The sequence below is a fragment of the Toxotes jaculatrix genome, chromosome 14 (genome assembly GCF_017976425.1).
Source record: "Toxotes jaculatrix isolate fToxJac2 chromosome 14, fToxJac2.pri, whole genome shotgun sequence".
Classification (NCBI taxonomy): Eukaryota; Metazoa; Chordata; class Actinopteri; family Toxotidae; genus Toxotes; species Toxotes jaculatrix.
Window position 1 is genome coordinate 4816670 of NC_054407.1, and position 19555 is coordinate 4836224.

The 19555-nt window shown below is 39.6% G+C and overlaps 1 protein-coding gene across 1 annotated transcript in view; it reads left to right on the plus strand.

The window, feature by feature from the left end:
• astn1 (astrotactin 1) overlaps window positions 1–19555 on the plus strand; it is a 336997-nt gene that overhangs the window by 179348 nt on the left and 138094 nt on the right. The window contains exon 16 of the mRNA XM_041055289.1: window positions 19143–19247. Within this exon, the coding sequence (XP_040911223.1) occupies window positions 19143–19247 (105 nt within the window). The remainder of the gene's footprint in view (window positions 1–19142; window positions 19248–19555) is intronic.

Genomic DNA, 19555 nt, shown 5'->3' on the forward strand with positions numbered 1-19555 from the left:
GGCAGCAGGCAACGTCAGCTTTTCATCAGCAATTAATTGCACTTTTAGACACTGGCTGTATAAATAGCGTTGTTCTAAGCTTTTAGACTACATTAGCCAGTATCTATTGACACCATCATATAGTTTTCTAGTAGTTTTAGTGTTTTTTTGACGTCATCCAATTTTGTGCAGATCATGTGATATGATAAAAGGCCTTTTCTACCCTTGAAATACCCCAAAAAGCATGAAGAACCCTACACGTTGATAACAGCACCTTATATTTGATTAAAACCAGTTGTTCCATGAAGTAAGGCTCTTTGTTACTGACATGATTTGTCCTCTTGTACTGCTTCTGATTACTTCACAGGAGCATCTTGTCACTGGAGCATCTTTTCTTCCTTGTGATTCACAGTGTTTGGAGTGTATTTGTGTGTGAGAGAGAGGGAGAGACAAAGCGAAGGCGAGAGTTGCAAAGCCTTCATGGTTTTCTATCATTCATCCTTGTGAAATGTGAAATCTTGCCAACAAAGTTTGTAAATCTCATCAATGATTGTCTTTCACACTGTATTTCAGGGTTTGAATATATATGGGCCCGAAAACACACTTGAGCTGAAACGTATGAAATCACTGTTGGGTGAACTTCAAACTTTTTCTATTAGAATTTGACTTGACATTTATGCTGAAAGGTTAAGACACAAAGTTAAATGCCAGTTGTTCCAAACTCAGCTACCTATCCATTAATAATACATGGTTATTGGTCCAGATTGCAGTTTAGAGTAATGAATATCTTTGCAATCAGTGTATTTTAATATTTACAGCCTTGATTAGATTTGAATTGATCACACAGTCCTCTGGAAGCGAGCCTCTTAATTTATTTAATTTTCTTTTCTTAGCCAGAGCAGGCCGACTTTTCCCTCATCAAGGTCATCCTTTGTGTTATTGTATTCCCCTCGTCTTGTCATAGTCAACCTGGCCTCTCCTCGGGTTCTGCCCACAGCCCCTCAGCACAATTCCCATGCTACGAGGCTTTAGATACGTCAGCACCGAGATGGCACATAATCTATATTTTATAAGGCCTTCATATAATTGGTGGCAGTGAGGGAAGGTCATGCCTTCAGGGTCCCTCGTCTTTCCCCAATTGGTTTTCAAGACGAAATCCTCAAACAGTAGCCCTGTAGTCAAGATATGGATTGGACATGATGAGGCAGATGAGGCAGCGAGTACGCTGTCACTGGTTTAAGGGGAGTGGAGATGCAGAGTGTGCTGGAGCGCAGCAATTATTAAGCATGTATGTACTTTGAAAACATGCGGGGGCCATAATTTATTCAGCACTGAGACACATTTTGGAGTGAATTCTTAAAAGCAACAACAAGTCATGTCTCATAGGGCTGATTTGGTGACAGAATTGTGAAAATAACCTGTGCTTTTTGGAAGGTTTGATGAGATAAAAGTTCTAAAATGTGAAAAGTCTGCTCTCAGCAGCTGTACTAACCGTTCTTATTTTAAAGGAGGATGAAAGAAGTAGACACTTTTAATTTATGTTATTGCTGGGGGCCTGTTGAGTGACCCTTAGAAAGATTTTTCTCTCTCTCTCTCATTTCTTCATTCCTGATACCAGTTTGCCAGTTTAACACCTCTTTTATCCCATTATCTTAATTGTACATTTCTTTGCATAATCACATCAAATCAATTGGCTAATCAGCCATTTAAATGCAGCAATGTTTAATTAGAAGCTGTTATTCATTAGCTGCTTATTGTTGCATATAAATTAAACCGGAGCAATGTAACATCCTGATGTTATATTAATAAATGCAGGATTGGAAATGAATAAATAAAATGAACACAGTCTAAACACACAGGCACTTTCTACAAGGACAAAGCAAACTACACACGATTGTTTCCACCAACTTGCACAGATTAGTTTAGTTAGTTATGTGTTTTTTGAATAGATAAAGTGCACAACTGTCACACCAGAGACTAGTGTTCCCATCCAGAGTCCCATCAGTGGTTGGGTTTAGGCAACAAAGCACTTTGGTTAGGGTTAGAGGAATAACGTGGGTTAACACTGGTTCAGATTATATTTATTCAGGGGAAAAAAAGAGGAGTCATCAGTGGCACCTGCAGTACTAATTCAGGGCAGATGCAGGATAAACGATGAAATGCTGTTACGGTCCTCTGCAGACCAACTCTCTTTATCAGCAGCTCCTGGTCCAGAGCTGTTCATCTTCAGAGGTTGGTGAAGGGCATCTACAACCCATCATTCCTCCAGCTTTGTCATCTCCTCCTTCCTCTCTCCTCCACTCCCTCCCCTGGGGGGGGGGGGAATAAATAAATAAATAAACGGTTAATGCTGACGTAGTAGCTCCTTTACCTTTGTCTTCTTCTTCAGTGTGATCAGTCAGTCTCACATGCACAAAGTGTAGTCAACATGAACACACACACACACACACTTGACTTCACTCAAAAGCAGACTGCAAAATCACTACAAACAACTGTGGTTATTGCACCTTGACTGTACTGTGCTTTGACCCTTTGATGTTACTGCACTTTAGCCACACTTCCCTGCCAAGGGGGTTGCAACAATATAGCACTTCCTGTCACTTCACTCTGTATACTGGACTAGTTTTGTGCTTTGTCAGTCTCCATGGGTCTCTCTTCTTAAGTGCTTCTCTGTCTTCCACTCCCCCTTTCTCTCTGTCAGTCTGCGTTAGAGTTTTTCACCGTGATGGCGTTCTTGTTCAGCATTCAGCCAACTTCATCATGACCAGATATTCATAAAAACATACAGTGCATAGAAGCAAAAATCTCATGTAGTGTGCGGCATGAAAAAGAATATATTACAAGATGTTGAAGGAAATATGCAGTTGTACTTCCCCTGTGGATAGAGCTGCTTGTCTTGTGTCTGTTTTGTGTCTGTCTGTAAAGTTAATAATATTTTCCTGTGAGACAAAGTTACATAATATTATCCTATTATTTATTAAATACTGTGTTTGTGACAAAAATGGGATGGATAAAACTCCTGAAGACATTACATCATTTCTTGTTTTGGTTTTCTGATGTTTTGTTTCTGACATTCTCACGATGAAAAATACCACGAGGCAGTATTTTCCTGCTTTATACATGATCAGTTAATGTAATTATTCACCTGCAAAGGTAATTAGACTATTTTTGCCCTAAACTGTTCCAGGAACTGAACTCGAGAACTAAACTATTTCTATTTTTAATCCTTTACTGTCCCTCAAGTTGTTCCCAACCGGGGGGAAATTACTCTCTGCATTTTACCCACACCAAGTGAATGAAACAAACACACACACACAAAGCATGGACATGCACTAGAGACGCTGGGGCAGAGGGCTGCCTACTAGGGCGCCCGGGGAGCTGGGGTTGAAAAAGTCACAGGTATTGGTTGTGTCATGTTTATTAAAGGAAATAAGCAGTTTTGCAAAAGTGTCAGTGATAGAATATAGAATATAGAAAAGGCAACTGGGGTCACAGCTGACTAATGACATACAATATTAAATGTAAAACTGTCAAATGACATGGAACTACATGTTATACATGAGTGGAAAATGGAATTTAAAGGCAGTTTTATTCCCTCCAATGAGTGTATTGTCACAGAATAAAGAGAGAGCTGGAGCAGCCATTAAGACATGAAATAACACAAAAGACAGAAGGTCTGAGGAAAAAAAAAAAAAGAAAGGAAAAAAGCTGAGTTTAAGGAGAGCTGTGAAACAGGGCTGTAGTTTCACACCGAGGATCTCTGAACAGAAATAGAACCAATTAGGACAGCAGAGATGGTTGATGTAGAAAGCGGTAACAAAACCAATAAACCAGTCGCCAAGTCTTGATCAGGACTTCAAGGGTGGGCCAGAGTAGACTAAAATTAGAAATCAGGGCCCAAATTATTCTTGAGTTACGCTGTATCAAAAATAAGTCTTCTTAAGTATTTACAAGGCCCGAGCAGCTCTCTTTAGTTAGCAGTGGATAGAGGCATGTGGAGAGCATTCGTCGTGTCATCTGCTGTTACTGTGCAGCTGGAAAAAAATCTCATGCAGCCTAAAAAAATCTTGTGGGTCGTCGTTTAACTATAGTATAACTATTACTAATATGCTACAGTATATGATCAGCAGTCAGGTGCTGAAATCTCTCTGGTTAAGTTACTGTAGGGTTACTGTGTACGTAAATGAAAATATGTGTCATGCATTAATGTGAGATATTGGTTGGCAGAGGACAGGCGTTGTAAATCAAAAGTTATTAGCACCCCCGGAGATAATCAGGTGGCATAAATAAATAAATGATTACAACAGGTAAGCAGGAAGCTTCAATAATAAAACTAGCTGAAGGTTTCTGTCTTCGCACAGAGGTGGGACATTGTTGTGCCTTGAGTGCACCGCAGTTATATAAATCAAAGCAAAATTGAATCAATATTCCAGCTCTGTGAGCGACTGTGTGAAGTAATCCATTGGGAAGTTAACTCTCCAGTCCTGCTATGAATCCCCCAATGAGCACCCAGGGTTCAATTCCCAACTACTGGTGTTTTTCACTCTGCGATCCATCTTTGTTAGTCTGTCTGCTTTTTCATTGTCCAAATAGAAAGATAAAACACCCAAGTTAAGCTACACGAAGGTAAGGTAGTTTTTTTTTTTTCCTCGCTCTTTCAATTCACCTGAATTTTCCAGCTCTTTGTCACTCACAATGACTTTGTTCCACAAGTATAGACGAGGCTTCTTAGCGCAAGACCTCTCCAACTCTCACAGACCACTGAGAATTAATGGCTTATTCAAAATAATGTTACACTCAATTCCAACTGTTTTGGTGCCCTATTTTAAGCTTATGCAATATTTCCCTGATAATAAAATGCATTTGTATTTTTTGGTATTTTTGGGCCTCAGTGTTTCTACACTAAGTGTAGAAACAGGACATGGCAAGTTGTTGCTTTTTTTTTTTTTTTTTGGTAATCTTTGATGCAGTCCTGAAAACATAGGTCAGAGGATCGGGTCTCTTTGTGAACACTTCAGTCTTTTGATCCGAATTTGGTGCAAATGGCATGTGTGATGGAAATGGCCATTACAGAATAATGTTGAACAGTGAGGCAGGAAACAAGTTTTGCAGTTAAGTCCAAGAAGATGGAGTTGCCCACATGCCAGAGTTTTTATTTTCCCTTTATAGAGATAAACACAGGGAGTTCTGAAAACACAGGCTGTACTTAGACGCTGGTGGCAGAAAAAACAAACAAAAAAAATGACGGTGAATTTATGGGCACTTTGTTAAAGAGGGCTAGAACACTTTGTCAGTGAGCACCCAGGGTTCAATTCCCAACTTAAGCATTACAACCTGTCTTACACGTTAAGGCTATTGAGTGTTATCAAACATATGCAGTGAAGTGATGAAGTGAAGTCAGCATTTATATATAGTATACAAGTCCATAATGTAATAGGCCAACCTATATCGTGGCAAAATGTTCTCATACCTGCACAGCTAACCATGGGTCATTAATTTAAAAATTGTCTAATAGTCATAAAAGTCCTTTGTTTTAAAACATGGCAGTGTGTGAAATAACAGTGTTCAGGCATAAACCAGGCATCAGCTGTCAAGTCGGTCTTATGTGGCAACAACTTGATCATAGAGAAATAGCCAGAGTGCTGACGAATCTTTGACAAAGCTGGAAACCCAGTTAAATAAGTGAAACTACATGAGTCGTGCAGGTAATTAAACAAACAAATCCAAAAACACTGTTCACATTTTGAATAGCAGAGCTTGTGGATAGAGAAAATATCACTCAATATCACTTGTGATTTCCATTGAGGAAAAGGAGCAGAAACTTCTGCCGTCTTTGTTCCAGCTCCAATTAGACTGCTCTGGGAATGTAAATTGAGTTCTCTTGTTAACATTTTTGACTCCATCCCATCGGGAAGCAAGGCAGAGAATATCTGCCCTGACAAGTGCAGGGCTTGGTGATGCTCAACAGCGAGAGCACAGAGCCGATGGAAACCACAACCTGTCTAAACACTCAACAGTCCTCCTGTAACTTTGCCTTATGACTGCAAGTGGTTTGTTATTTTAGTCGCTTCTCTAAGGAAGATTCATAGGAACGAGCTCAGGTGGGAAAGTAATCTTATGGCTCATAGAACTCCATTAACTAGCCTGGCCCGTGCTCCATTTCACTCTCAGATAAGTCTGGGAATGAATGATTTAGTGGGAAAGAGAGGGGGTAGAGTGACTGAGGAGTAAGAAGCAAAGAAGTTGGGGGTGGTGGGGTGAGGGGGAGTTATCCTGTAGGCCCATTCTCTAATCTAATGGGAAACTAAATGTAATACAGCACAGTCCTGATTTCTTCCCCAGACAACTCTGATAAGAAGAAAAAAATGCCCGAACAAAATTGTTGGCCCTCAGAAACGATGAGCAGACACCATGGGGAAGGTTAGGTTAGAGCCTAGGCCAAATGCTTTCCATAATTCAAGGCAAAAAAAAAAAAAAAGATTACGGTGAAGAATTATCATAATACATACCTTCACCACTTCTGCTCATGTCCTTTCAGGCAGGTAGTCTCCACAAAATGCTTACACTAATCCCAACATTACTGTTCCTATGGACCATGTTCAACCAGAAAATGCCCTTGGTGGTCTCTAAAGAAACATTTAGACCATGACCAAAGTCAGAATTAGTGTTGCTGTGAACTACTGTATGAAAGAAGGGGTTTCAGCCGTGTCCTGTGAATCCTCTTATTCCTCCAGGCAGTGCGATCCCTGTGACACTTCTGGGCTTCTTTTCTGTGGCCATTTTTTACTGCAGTTTCCAGACCTCTCGAATACCATGTGCTGATGGGACTCAACTCATACTGTTAAATAGTACCAGTGATATTACCTGATCTGTCCTAAGGACTTTTAGCTGTGGTGATGATGTAGCTTTAGGGACGGCAGTGTTTTTTTTTTGGTTAAGGATGAAATATCTTGACGAATATTGGATGTTGGATGGAAGACCATACAATTTTGTGAAGACATTTATTGTTGCCAGACGATGGACTGACGTTTGGGAGCCTTAAGTTTTTCTCTAGTGCCTCCAGCACGTCAGATTTTTAACGTATCCACTAAAGTACATCAACATGTGAACCATTTACTTTGGCATGAAATGTGGTACTGATGTTCATACTTTCCAGATGATGTGTCTAGATGGGTCTATGGAGCCATCAGCAGGTTGATACTTTTAATTCAAAGTGAAATGTCTTGACAGCTATTATTGCCATAATTTGGTAAAGACATTCATGTTACCCAAAGGATGAATTTGGTAATCCTCTTTGATTTTGTGACCAAAAAGTGGCATAAATAATGTCAATCCATGGAAGAAATTCCTGTCCTATCATTTCTGAACTGCAGTACCACTCACACTGTCTGTTTACTGAAATGTATATACTGCTGTCCAGTGTTAGTTCATCATACTAAACGAGCTATTAACGTACCGATCTCAGAACATAAGGTTGCTGTTTGCTCTAAGGATACTGAGGATATGATGACATGTCATTATGTAAATGAAAATCATGGATCTGCCTCTGCCCTGACACTGTGGAGTATTGAAAAGATTGCCTCATCACCCAGGGAACATTATAAACAGTTAACCCCTTTTGTGCAGTAGCTGTTTTGTGCCAGTTGCTGCCTGATTTCACATACCTCTGTTTAATGCTTACTAACTTCTGTAAACATCAATGAACCATGGTCAGTGGCTTAAGTAGAAGACAGTACTGTAACTGTTTAATGTGTAAGCATAAATTACTATATCTTCAAGGAAATATGAGCATGTGACCATGCACATTTCTCTTTAAAAAATGCAGCAGAAGCCTTGAAAGAGCCTGAGGTGGAGTCAGGAAAAGAGTCAGTAAGTTAACAGTATTACTTTTTATTCAGCAGAGTCCACTCATTCATTATTTAGCTGACTTGAATTTCCTTAAGGGATGATAAAGCTGGAATCCTAACATATTTATTCAACTGTAACCTGATGGGAACAAAAAAATCTTCAAGTCTTTTCAGTCGCTCTCCAATCATCCTCGCTAAGAAACACTGACATAATCTCCATTATGATATGATAACTGTGATAGGAACATTTCCTAAGCATGACCAAAAAAGTTGTCAGTCAAGTTAGGTTGCAGCACATTATCTGCACTCATTCTGATGTTCCTTTTGTATGGTGTTTGGACCGTACATGCTGGAAAACTGAATTTCTTACTCAAAAATGAATTAGTGCAGGGGAAAAAAGTAAGCACTGATGAATGAACAGATCAAACATTTAATTGGCATACATTCTGCCTCCGCTTTCTGTGATGAAGACATGCTTTATGTTGAAACGTTAGTTACTGCGCCTTGTTGAAAGCTTTTACTATAACCTTGTGCTCCATTGTTAATTATAGTAGCACATTTTGCATACGTGCTTGTACCTGCCAAACACTACAGAATACCTGCTGGACATCAGCATGTTAATATTGTCATTGTGAGCATGTTGCTATGCTGGCATTTTACTCACAGCTCCGCTGAGCTGACCATTAAATTATACCTCGTGGTGTCTTTTGACCAACCTCACCATGTTGTTTTAGATCAAAATCATTGCATGACCATTCATAGTTTTATGTTTGCTTTGAGATGAGCCATCACTAACACATAATTTGTAATTTTGAACTAATCTGCTGAGCTTCTCAAACACTGTCCAGTGTTGAATGTATAATAAGCAAATTCAAAACTAAGTCAAAACTTTCTGTGGGTCTGACAGTAAGTACACAGCCGAGCCACAGATTTGGAGGCTGGTGAAAGAAATGTAAGCAACAGCAACTGTGGCAGTGGAGCATGGCAGTTGTGGCCGTGTCCGTTATGCCATTTTTATCTGACAAAGACCTAACATTTAACAAACTCTGCTGCCAAACGCATTATCAATAAGGCTCAACCATGTGGTAATTAGGGTGGCAGATGTGGCTTGTGACAACTCAAGGTGACACGCCTTTCATTTCTGCTGCTCTGAAGGAAGGCTGAGGGGACCGCTGTTGCCAGCGACGATGAAAATAAGATGCCACAAATGTTGAGCAGATACCTCTGTGCTTGCATGGACACAAGGCCATATGCTTCAGCTTTAATTATGAGGGACTTGGGGACAGAGGGACTCTGGGTCGAACTATGAATCACTGTCACTCTGCCTGCCTCAGAAGCCCCGTTCCACTGGATTTAAACACTGCCCACACAGGTCTCCCCCTTTCTATAAATAAACCGCTGTTCTGGTCCATGCGTTAAATAGACAGCTGACACCACAGTTTGCTTTCATTTATTCATTTTTTTCAAGACTAATTAAAATCCAAAAGTATAGAACTTTTGCTGGTATGTGTAAATGAAAAGAAACTCATGTTGACTGTGCTCACAAAGCTGTACTGAACTCAGCCAACCTCACCTGAGCCAGAACCACTGAAGTATTCCATGAGCCCAAACCTATTTAAAGCATAACCAGGCCTTAAAATGATTCTTGTCATTGCAAACTCACCAAATGTGCAGAAAAGCAATTTATTAAGTAATGCCAACTCACTCAATTTGTCAGTGCTGAGTCCAATTACATAGGTCCTATTGCAATGGTAAAGTGTGCAGTTCACATAGGTATGAAGTGTGAAAGAGTTGGGCACAGTGGTTTATACACTGGTTTCAGAAAGTATTCAGATCCCTTTACTTTTTGCACACTTTATTATGTTGTAGATTTAATTTTCAATGGATTTCTACCATCAGTCTACACTCAGTAACCCATAATGACAAAATAAAAGCATGTTTTTAGAAATTTTTGCAAATTTCTTAAAAAAACTATTCAGAACCTTAGTTCCATATTTTTCAGAGCTTCATGTATTTTTGGATAAGCTTTGCACACCTGGATTTGGGCAGTTTATCACAGTCTGTGAACTGCCATCTTCAGGTCTCTCCACAGATGAACAATGGAGTTTAAGTCTGGGCTTTGGCTGTGGCCCTCAAAGACAGTCCAGTCCAGTGTTTCCTGGGCTGAATGCTTCAGGTTATTTTCATGCTGAAAGGTGAACTACTGCTCCAGTCTCAGAGCGTACAGACGCATTCATCTTTTCCCAGTCTCCGTCACCATCAAGGGATGGTATGAGCCAGGTGATGAGCAGTGCCTGGTGTTTGCCAGACATAGTGTTTAGAGTTCTGCCCACAGGGCTCAATTTATGTCTCATCAGACCAGGGAATCTTTTTCCTCATGCTCACAGAGTCTTTAAATGCTGTTTGTCACACTCCAAGTGGGCTGTCATCTGTCTTTTAGTCAAAGTGGCTGCTGTTTAGCCACTGTACCATAAATGCCCGACTGATGGAGCACTGCTGAGAAGATGGCCGTCCTTCTGGCATGTTCTCCCTTTTTTGCAGAGGACTTCTGAAGCTCTGCTAGAGTTCTGGGTCACCTCCCTGACCAAGACCCTTCTTGCCTGATTATTCAGTTTGGCTGGATGGCCAACTCTGGGAAGAGTCCTGGTGGTTCCAGACGTCTTCACAATTACTGAAATGGAACTGTGCTCCTGGGAACACTTAGGGGGGCTTATATACACAGATGTGTTACTTTCCAGGTCAAATCCGATCAGTTCAGCTTGTTCATATATTTGTCAGTTTCAAGTTTAAAATGTTTGTCACTTTCAGAACTTAGAACCCTGAATTCATTTGAGTAACTTAACTCACCAAATGAAGTTATTTAGAAACATTGTTAGCCTGAAAGCTTATAGTGTAAGATGCCCACAATACAGCGGTCAAATGAAGGCACTGTATTCCTATGTTTATCATGACAGCTGACAGTGAAGCAAAAGCTGTCATTATGGATAAAACGTGGCACAAACATATGCAACTTTATAAATATAATGTAAAAGCACAATTTTAATTAATAGAAATTTTGAAAGTTAGCCACCGTGTTTAATATATGTAGAGATACCTGTAAGGGCAGTGATTCACACAGTAATCATATGTGCCCTTACTGACTCTGTAGTCCGAGAACATGAGTACAAAGAAATAAGAAGTATGTGCACACAACACACTGCCGCACTGTTTTACATCCTCTGATGTCCAAAAGCATACAGTAACACCTGGCCCGATGAAACTCTGAAGGGAGTAAAACAAACAGAAATGCATGTGTATGAACTGCATATGCATGACCCATGAAGAATTCAGCCTCTCAGCTTCAGACTGAGAATCAAAGCTGCAGTGTTATGTGTGCATGTTATGGAGGTGGGTGCAGTGTGGAGTGAGGGGGAGTAAAGGCAAAACTAGTGTAAGTAATGGACTCTATATGCCCTTCACCTACCTCTAAAGACACTAAAGACAAACAGCTCATACTCTGTAGCTTTTGATAGAGAGGCTTGCTCTGTAGATGATCACAGGGGTCATTATTTATCCCTGTACTGTCTTGCTGTAGCACAGGAGTGTCTCCTCCAGCCAAATTCTTTTTCAGATATTGAAAACGTGGCCTGAAGATGAGCATTCTGGCTCGAGCCTCTCAAAGTCTCATTAGGTCCAAAACAAGCCTCCTGTACACACTGACTGCAGGTTGCTACCAGGCAAGCAGGTCTGTGTCACCAGGACCCCCAGCCTGAGAACCCCCCCCCCCCCCCCCCCCCCAACCCCACCCCCACCCCCTCATTTACAGGCTGTGACCCACAGCTGTATTAATTATTGTTGTCAGCCAATTAACTGACGTTAAACCCAGCAAATGGCTGGAGCAATTCCACTCAATTAATCAGCATTGAGGAATAAATTAAAAGCCTTCCTAAACGTGATTACCATTGAGGGTCTGCATTCAAAATTGAATTTTAATTGGGCTTTAAATGTTATATTTGAGTTACGGTTGAAAACGGAAGCAGCCCATGTATTTGCACTGCAAGCTTTTTATAATAGAAGTCTCGCAAATTAAACAGGACCCTGACAACAGATAAGGGTCTAAATTCAGAGCCATTGAAGTAACTAATAGAAAATGCCATCGAGTTATAAAGGGCAAATATTATAAAGGGCAACACGTGCATGTACAGTGAACATGTTGCACAATAGTAAAATCAACATTTGGAATTTAGAAACAATGAGAAACTTATAATTGGAAACTGTTGAAGCATGAATGGAACAATAAGTCAGACTAACATCAGAAGACAACAATATTTCAAAGCATTAAAATACCGTAACACTTTATGAATTTAGTTTGCTTCATGTGAGGGTCAGAGGATATTAGTAGCTCCTTCACACAGCAGAAACGTTTCCAGAGGCCCAAGAAAGAACCGTTTTAGAAACCAGGGTCTAGATAGCTCCTTAGCCTTTGTTCCAGCTTCCAGAAAAGTTCCTGGTCTGGCAGGAGGTTCTACCACAGATAAGACCAGTGTAAATGACCAGAGATGACCAGAGGAGAGAGCTGTTGAGTGAACATGAGAAACAAAACTTAATTTGATGTAAAGTTTAAAGCAAAAATAAATAACCAAAAAATACTCTAATATTTGTTTGTTAAATCCATTGGAGCTTCACAGTAAGTTGTCTAATCCTCCTATGGTTGAAATGGAAGCAGGATTGCTCAAAAGCAAAAACCTTGTCTGTTGTGCACTGAAACTGAAAATACTTTTATTTCAACATAATCATCAACATAATGTTTTTAACAAACAAAATGTTCACACTGAACCAAAACATATTTCATTGTTTTTTTTTCTTTTTCTTTCTTTTTTTTCTAAACAGTCCTACATTATAAGTTTCAGTAAAATGTTCACAACTTTGAAAATGACTCACTCCGTGTACTTGTTGGGTTGGCCCCTGACACTGGAAGCACAGGACTGCAGTAAGCCTGCTGCTTTTTCACTTACAAACTGATTGACAGCTCTGTTTTGTTTGCACAGTAGAGCTGCACAAACACTAAAACTGCTTCTGCAATGTTTTCTGACCCCAGTAAAGTTTTCTTTACATCAGTAATGTTTGCAGACACAGGAGTCAAACATCCAGTTTTTCAGTCGTTGTCTTTGACAAAAACAGAATGCCCTTTGTCCCATGTATATTCAGACCTGTTATTTCATATGTGAACAGTGTATCAGTGTATATGATAAAATATTACTGGTTAGACCTTTGAATAATTGATGCCCTAAACACATAAACTACACCGAGTGAGAAGACAAAGAGTTGTGTGATCACTACGACAGTCCTGTGACACTGTGATTCAACCCTCTGGTCATTTTCATTGTGTTATATTTCATTTCACTGTATCATATTCTAAGGTGCTTCCTATATTTTGCTCCTGCATCATGTAAATATATTGGATAACATATTTAACACATCGGAAACACCTTTCATTTTAAATTCAGTCCAACATGGCTTCACTATAAAATACAGCCTCCAGACAAGACACCCACACAACTATGTAGAGTAGTCATCCAAGCAAAAACTGGCCATTGAGACAGTACTGTGTTTCTTACAGGGCTTCAGTTCTTCTGTTTTTGCATTGAATTGCATCACACAGGTGTTTTTTTTTGTTTTTTTTTTATGTCTGTGGTCACTCTGCATTTTAATTAGTCAGTTTTTATTACACTGGTTATTGATTCTTGTCCCAGTCTGCATGGCTCATTACAACTGAAGTTATGAAAACAGTAACTCTGTCCTTTAGACTCCAAAAACTCCAAAAATTAATGATACAATTTGAATTGAATTAGAATTTTCTGAATCTATGAAGGGAGCATATGGTCTTACTTTATGTTGCAAAATGTGAAACTGTAATCTGCAGTCTAAGATGCAAATTCAGCTGTCACTATTTCCATCTGGAAATAAGGTAGAGTGAAAATGTGATGTCTCATGAAATAGAAGTCACTCGAATACAGCTTGAGTATCTCACAAGTACACTCAGGCTCAGTACTTCAGTAAATTTATTCAGTTCATTTCCACGTGATCTAAACTAAACTCAGCTAAAGGTATATCTCTTCCGATCATAGCTGCACACAAACACATTTAGGGCCATGGCAGTTTTATGTCAGACAGCTGTATTTGCTCCACCATCTGCTCAGCTGCTTTAAAACAAGTAATGTTTATTTACTTGCTGGCTTTTGAAACTTTTTTTTTTTTTTTTCCCCAATGTGATTTTGTTATATGATACATTTTTACAGAGGGACTCAGCAGTAGTACATAGCGCAGCCCTGACCAGGCTGCTGCTCTAAAAGACTCTGGCACTGACTGCGTGGAGAGAGACTGTGAACTTGGGATGTTTGCAAAGTGAAGTTCACTCAAATTAATCATTCTGTCAGACAATGAGAGCAGAGCACCCCAGGGCTAAAAGGGAGACAAGGCCTTTCAGCAAGAAGAAGAATACGCTGCGCTACTATATATGTTTTGGGCTTGTTATTCATTTTCACTAAGGGAGGCAGGGGCTGGGGATGGGGGAGGTTATGTAGTGGTGTGCTCTTGCTCTCCCGGTGCTGGGGAATATATCTATCGTTCTGGGGAGCCATTTCCCATAAGAGGGGATAAATGGATGTAGCTGAAGGTGAGGACAATGCAGGAACATCACATTTAGTGGCTTATTCATCAAGTTCATAGGTGGTGTCAGGCCTCTGCCAAATGTTGCATTTTCGCAGCACCCTTGTAAAGGAACTGTTACTGGCCTTGCACGCATCCCAAACAACACTCGTCATGCTTCATATCTAATTTGCATCTCCATGCTAATGCTCAACGACACAGGATTGTATTTGTTGCTCAGCTTTAATATAATGTTTTATGTAATTTTTTTTTTTTTTTTCCAATTTCCATTCATTTAATTCAGGACCAGCTCCATCTATACCTTGCCTCATGTGTCCTTCCTCATTTTTTTTTTTTTCATTTTTGCTGTTTCCAAGGTTCAGACTTAATACCAAAGGGTCACCATGGCTTTGCAGACTGTAACAGCCTGCATGGAACTGCAAGCTTTTTGTTGTTTGTTAATCATAATGTGTGCCTTGTCTTAAGCCCCTTTTAGACATGCACCTTGTTACGTAAATGTTATACAAATGCAACACGTCTGTCTCATGTCTGAATAAGCTTGTGAGTCACTTTTAAAAGTCACAACAGCAGTCTCAGCGGGTCAGACCTTGTAGCATTTCCATAGTAACACTTCCAGGTGCATGTCTAAAAGGGGCTTAAGACAAGGCACAAGTCTGAAATTTGAGTTTTAAGGAGAGATTGTTCTCATGTTGGTCATGTTGAATATCAAGGAAAACCACTTTATATAGACCACATGACCAAATACAAAGGAAGTTACAGCCACAGCCTTACATCTTTTCCTTTTTGACTCTGATTAGCCACTGCAGGCTATAAAATAAGCAGCAGGCACAGTATATTCTACTGAATAAATGATGAGATTGATGAGAAAGGTATTTCAGTTGCTCAGACTATGAGAGGATCCTAATTGTTATTAATTAAGCAACAGAGAAAAAAAAAACAATTAGAATGCAAAAAAAAATGTCTGTAGATCAATAATTAATAATTCCCATCATTATTTTCTAGCTCACAGCTGTTCTCCAGCAGTGTTGCCTCTGCAGCGAGAAGGACAGGGGCGTCTCTCATGTGTGCCAGGTACCAAATAATGCACAAGCACTGAGGCTCTAAACATGGCTCTGTCGTATCAGATCAGAATGAAACCACCACAGAACATTTACATAATGGACCCCTAGAAGACGAAACTTTGAGCAGATAGGTGAAGACAATAATATTACAGATCCCACGTTTAACAGGGTCTTTACATGGAATTTTGTAGGCACAGTCTACCTGAGGTGAACAAGGAATCTCAACTTACCTATAGAATAACTTACAATAAAAAAAGACATGGATGGACTTTGTTTTACAGTGTTAAAAAAAAGGGAGATCAGAGAGTTGGTACAAATCTTACCATGCTTGTTGCTTGGATTTGACCAACTGGTATCAGACAAAAAAATGTCTCAATGTGTTAACACACCATAGTGTTTTCAAGTAGTGTTTACCCACAGCTGGATGTGTGCACACAGTCATATACTTATTTTCATACATTATTCCTATATCTGTTCCCTAAGCTTTTCCTCTAAGTACTGACATTGTCACAGCCAGTCTTCAATACTGAATATGTATCACAAATTCTCTTTTGTTACCAGTGCACAATGCATACAAGCCACCGCCCTTGACACTGCTGATTATTTTCCTACTCCCCCTGTTCGTATAGTAGATACACCTTTGCTGCCCTCGCCTTTTTTATTCTCTTCCTCTCGTCTCAATTTATCTCTCGCACACTCAAACAAATCTCCACCTCTCCCTTTCTCCCACACGTCTTCTCATTTCCCTCCTTCTGTCTCCCTTCCCGTCCCCTGGTCTCACCAAATAGCGAATGAATAACTGACTAACCCCAAACCTGAACCCTGACCCTACCTGTAAAATGACCTGGGATTATACGGTACTAAACGACACGCAAAAATCTTAAAATGAGTAGAAATGACATGCAGAATGTCCCCCGAAAGTGGCGTGCTATTTAAACGCAATCTCCTGAGATCACGTTAGCAGGAAACAAGTCTCAGTCAGCAGCGTTATACAGATACCTTCTGGATGTGCCTGTGAACGCGATGGGAGCAGTCACAGTGATATATGACTGTAATCCCACCGGTACAGCGTGACACGACTGTCAGTTGCCATGGGAGATAAGATGATTTATATTCTGCTCCTCTGCTTATGGTAGATATAAGTGATGTTAATGTTTGCATTATTATGCAGAAATAGAGAGGTCCTGCCACTGATTGGAATATTACAGACAGTTTATTCAAAAAGAAAAATGTTTGTGGTAAAAAAATAAATAAATAAAATACTTTGGTATTTCAAGCTATCACCAAAGAAGAAGAGGTTGAGATTATTCATTCACTCCGAGTCATGTTCACTAAGAACCTGTACTCCATCACTTCATACTGGATCTGTAATTGATCTGTTAAACAAGAAGCTGATTGGGCTGTTCACATTAACTTGTCTTAGAACAGCACAGGGTCTTTCTCACTGCACTGAATGATTAAATGTTTTCCTCTTCCTCACGTGTCCCGTTGCTGTTTCATTTACGTACATGTCGTGCTTTATTGGCCACCAACTATTTGTTGCAGATATGATGACAGGTCATTGGTCAGTGGAGCAACATGCATGCATAATATTTGATGGACCATGCGGCGCATCAAAATGAAAAACATTCGTACATGGCTGACTTCCTGGGGCATTATTGATTCCAGCAGGGAAAGGCTTGGCAAATGAGACGAAATCAATATACTGAGCTGTAAAGGAACACTGTTCAGAAGCAACATGAAAAATATGGCGGCAGTGTTACCTAAAGCTACACTGAAGTGTTTAAGTGCTGTGTTAAATCTTACAGAATTCAGAGGTTTACAGGGACTGAGAGGCTGAATTCCTGCTAAATTCCAGATTGGATATTGACTGGTAATGTTGAAACAATCTGTTGACTAATTGATGAGTCAGCTTAAGGGTAGGAGTTTGCATTTCATCAAATAGTGATCCATGATCGGATCTTCTTATTGAATCCAAATCCTTTTGAATCCATTATTGAATCCATCTAGGTTATGTTTCTGCATTTACAGCTAAAGTTGAAAATAAATAAAGCTCAAAGATTTGACTTAGATCCCTATTGGCTGAACCTGTTAGCGAACTTATTTATATCTCTGGCAGTTACAGCAAATTACGCTCACTGTAGCTCCAGTCAACATAATCTGCAGCTGGTAACGTTTGTTTGTCATTTTTAACATCCAAAAAGAGCTCAGGCTAAAAAAACGAGAAGCCTGACACATGAATGTTTTGCTCATTGCTAATACAAAGAGTGAGAGGAGACAAAAGATTTGATAAAAGATTGTTTAGCCCTGCAGCTTCGAGAATCCAGGAAATTTATCAACCGTTTCTAGCTGACAGAAAATTAATCACCAGTTTTGATAATCAATTATTTGTCTTTTATCAAGCAAAAATGTCAAACATTCACTAATCCAAGTGTGTCAAGTATCAAACTTTAATTTCTCTGCTTTATGTCTTTGTACTTATGTCTTGTACAAACAGTTTCACACTGGGCTCAGAGCAATTGTGGTGGAAATTTTTCACACTTTTCTGATGCATCTGAGACTGAACTTCACCAAATAATCAACTAAAATTACAATCAGATGCAGCCTTATTGACTCTTTGGGTAAAGCAGCTTTCCTTCTGTGAGCAGACGTTGTTGTTGTGCCGCGTTGAGTCTAGGTTCTGACAACAATTTAATTATTCCTAATTATGCACAAATCTCTCTCTACTCATCGTCAAAGTGGGACATTTTACAGGTGATAGAAGGTGAATCCTCTGTGTTTTCGTGTTTTGTAAGAGGTCGTAGCTCCTAAATTAGGAGTTATTGTGCTGTTTTGCTGTTTCACAGCGAGGCCCCTTTTTGATCACCGTGTGATCTGTGATCAAGGCAGATACAGTGCTAATTAGTATAAAAGTGAATAAATTAAGATTATAGAGTATTATTGAAATTATGATGAAGGACAAGGGTCATGAGCACTTTTTTTTTATTGTTTGACGTCATACACAGCATTTAGGCGTCAGTATATTTTATTTCATCTGAATTTGATTATTTTCAGTGTCATGCAGTGGCTTTTTGGTTTGACACAGTTCACTAAGAGGGAGAAGTTGGAGGTATCTAGTGTGCGATTGATGTGAAAATACTCTTGTTTAATATGAATGTTCTGTATAATCAATCAAGATATTGGCCTCCGCTTTGATCTAACACTGAAGGCTTCAGCTTTCCTTCTACTATATCACTGTTTGTGAATAGATTTTACGTTAATGTTACCGTTTCCAGTGTTTTTGTGGTGGAGGGTGATCTGCAGATTGGGCTCCACTTTGATCTAAAATCGGAGACTTTGTTTACTTCTCTCTCCTGTCATCTAATATAATATTAATATTTATTAAATATTCTTCCTGAATCTTCAGGTAAACAAAAATGAGATGTAGGGCCACCCTTTGATCTAGCACTGAAGACTATGCACTGTGGAGCAGTGAATATTGCATTAATATCACAGTTTTTCTGTACGTTTTTGCAGGTGTGGTGGTGAAGTACCCTGAGCCACACTTTAATGCACCAAGGACTGAATCCATGTTAATAAATCTGTTTCTTTGTCTGTGTTAATGCAGGTATGGTGAACTACAGCGAGGTGTCTGGCTACCCCCTTGTTCAGCACTGGAGTCTTCGTTCTGTGCTGTACCACGTCAAACTCAATCAGTGGGTCCTTTCTCAAGGTAAATCAGCCTGTGCTTCTGGCAGTTAATTATAAATATATATATATAAATATAGTTTGTTATTGTTGATTGTTTATTTATACTGGAGGAGACCATTCCCAGGTCTCTGTGGCATAAAATCTCACATTCACCGTGGAGAAAAGCAGCTTCTGGTTGTCAATTATTTATAACATTTTAATTAATGTGACACATCAAGGTTAGCAGCTCTTCGTAACAGCTTTGGTACTTTGTTTAATTTTCATTTTTGATCAGCTATGTGATGAACAGGCAGGCTGCCGTCTTTTGATCAGACTGGTACATATTCTCAT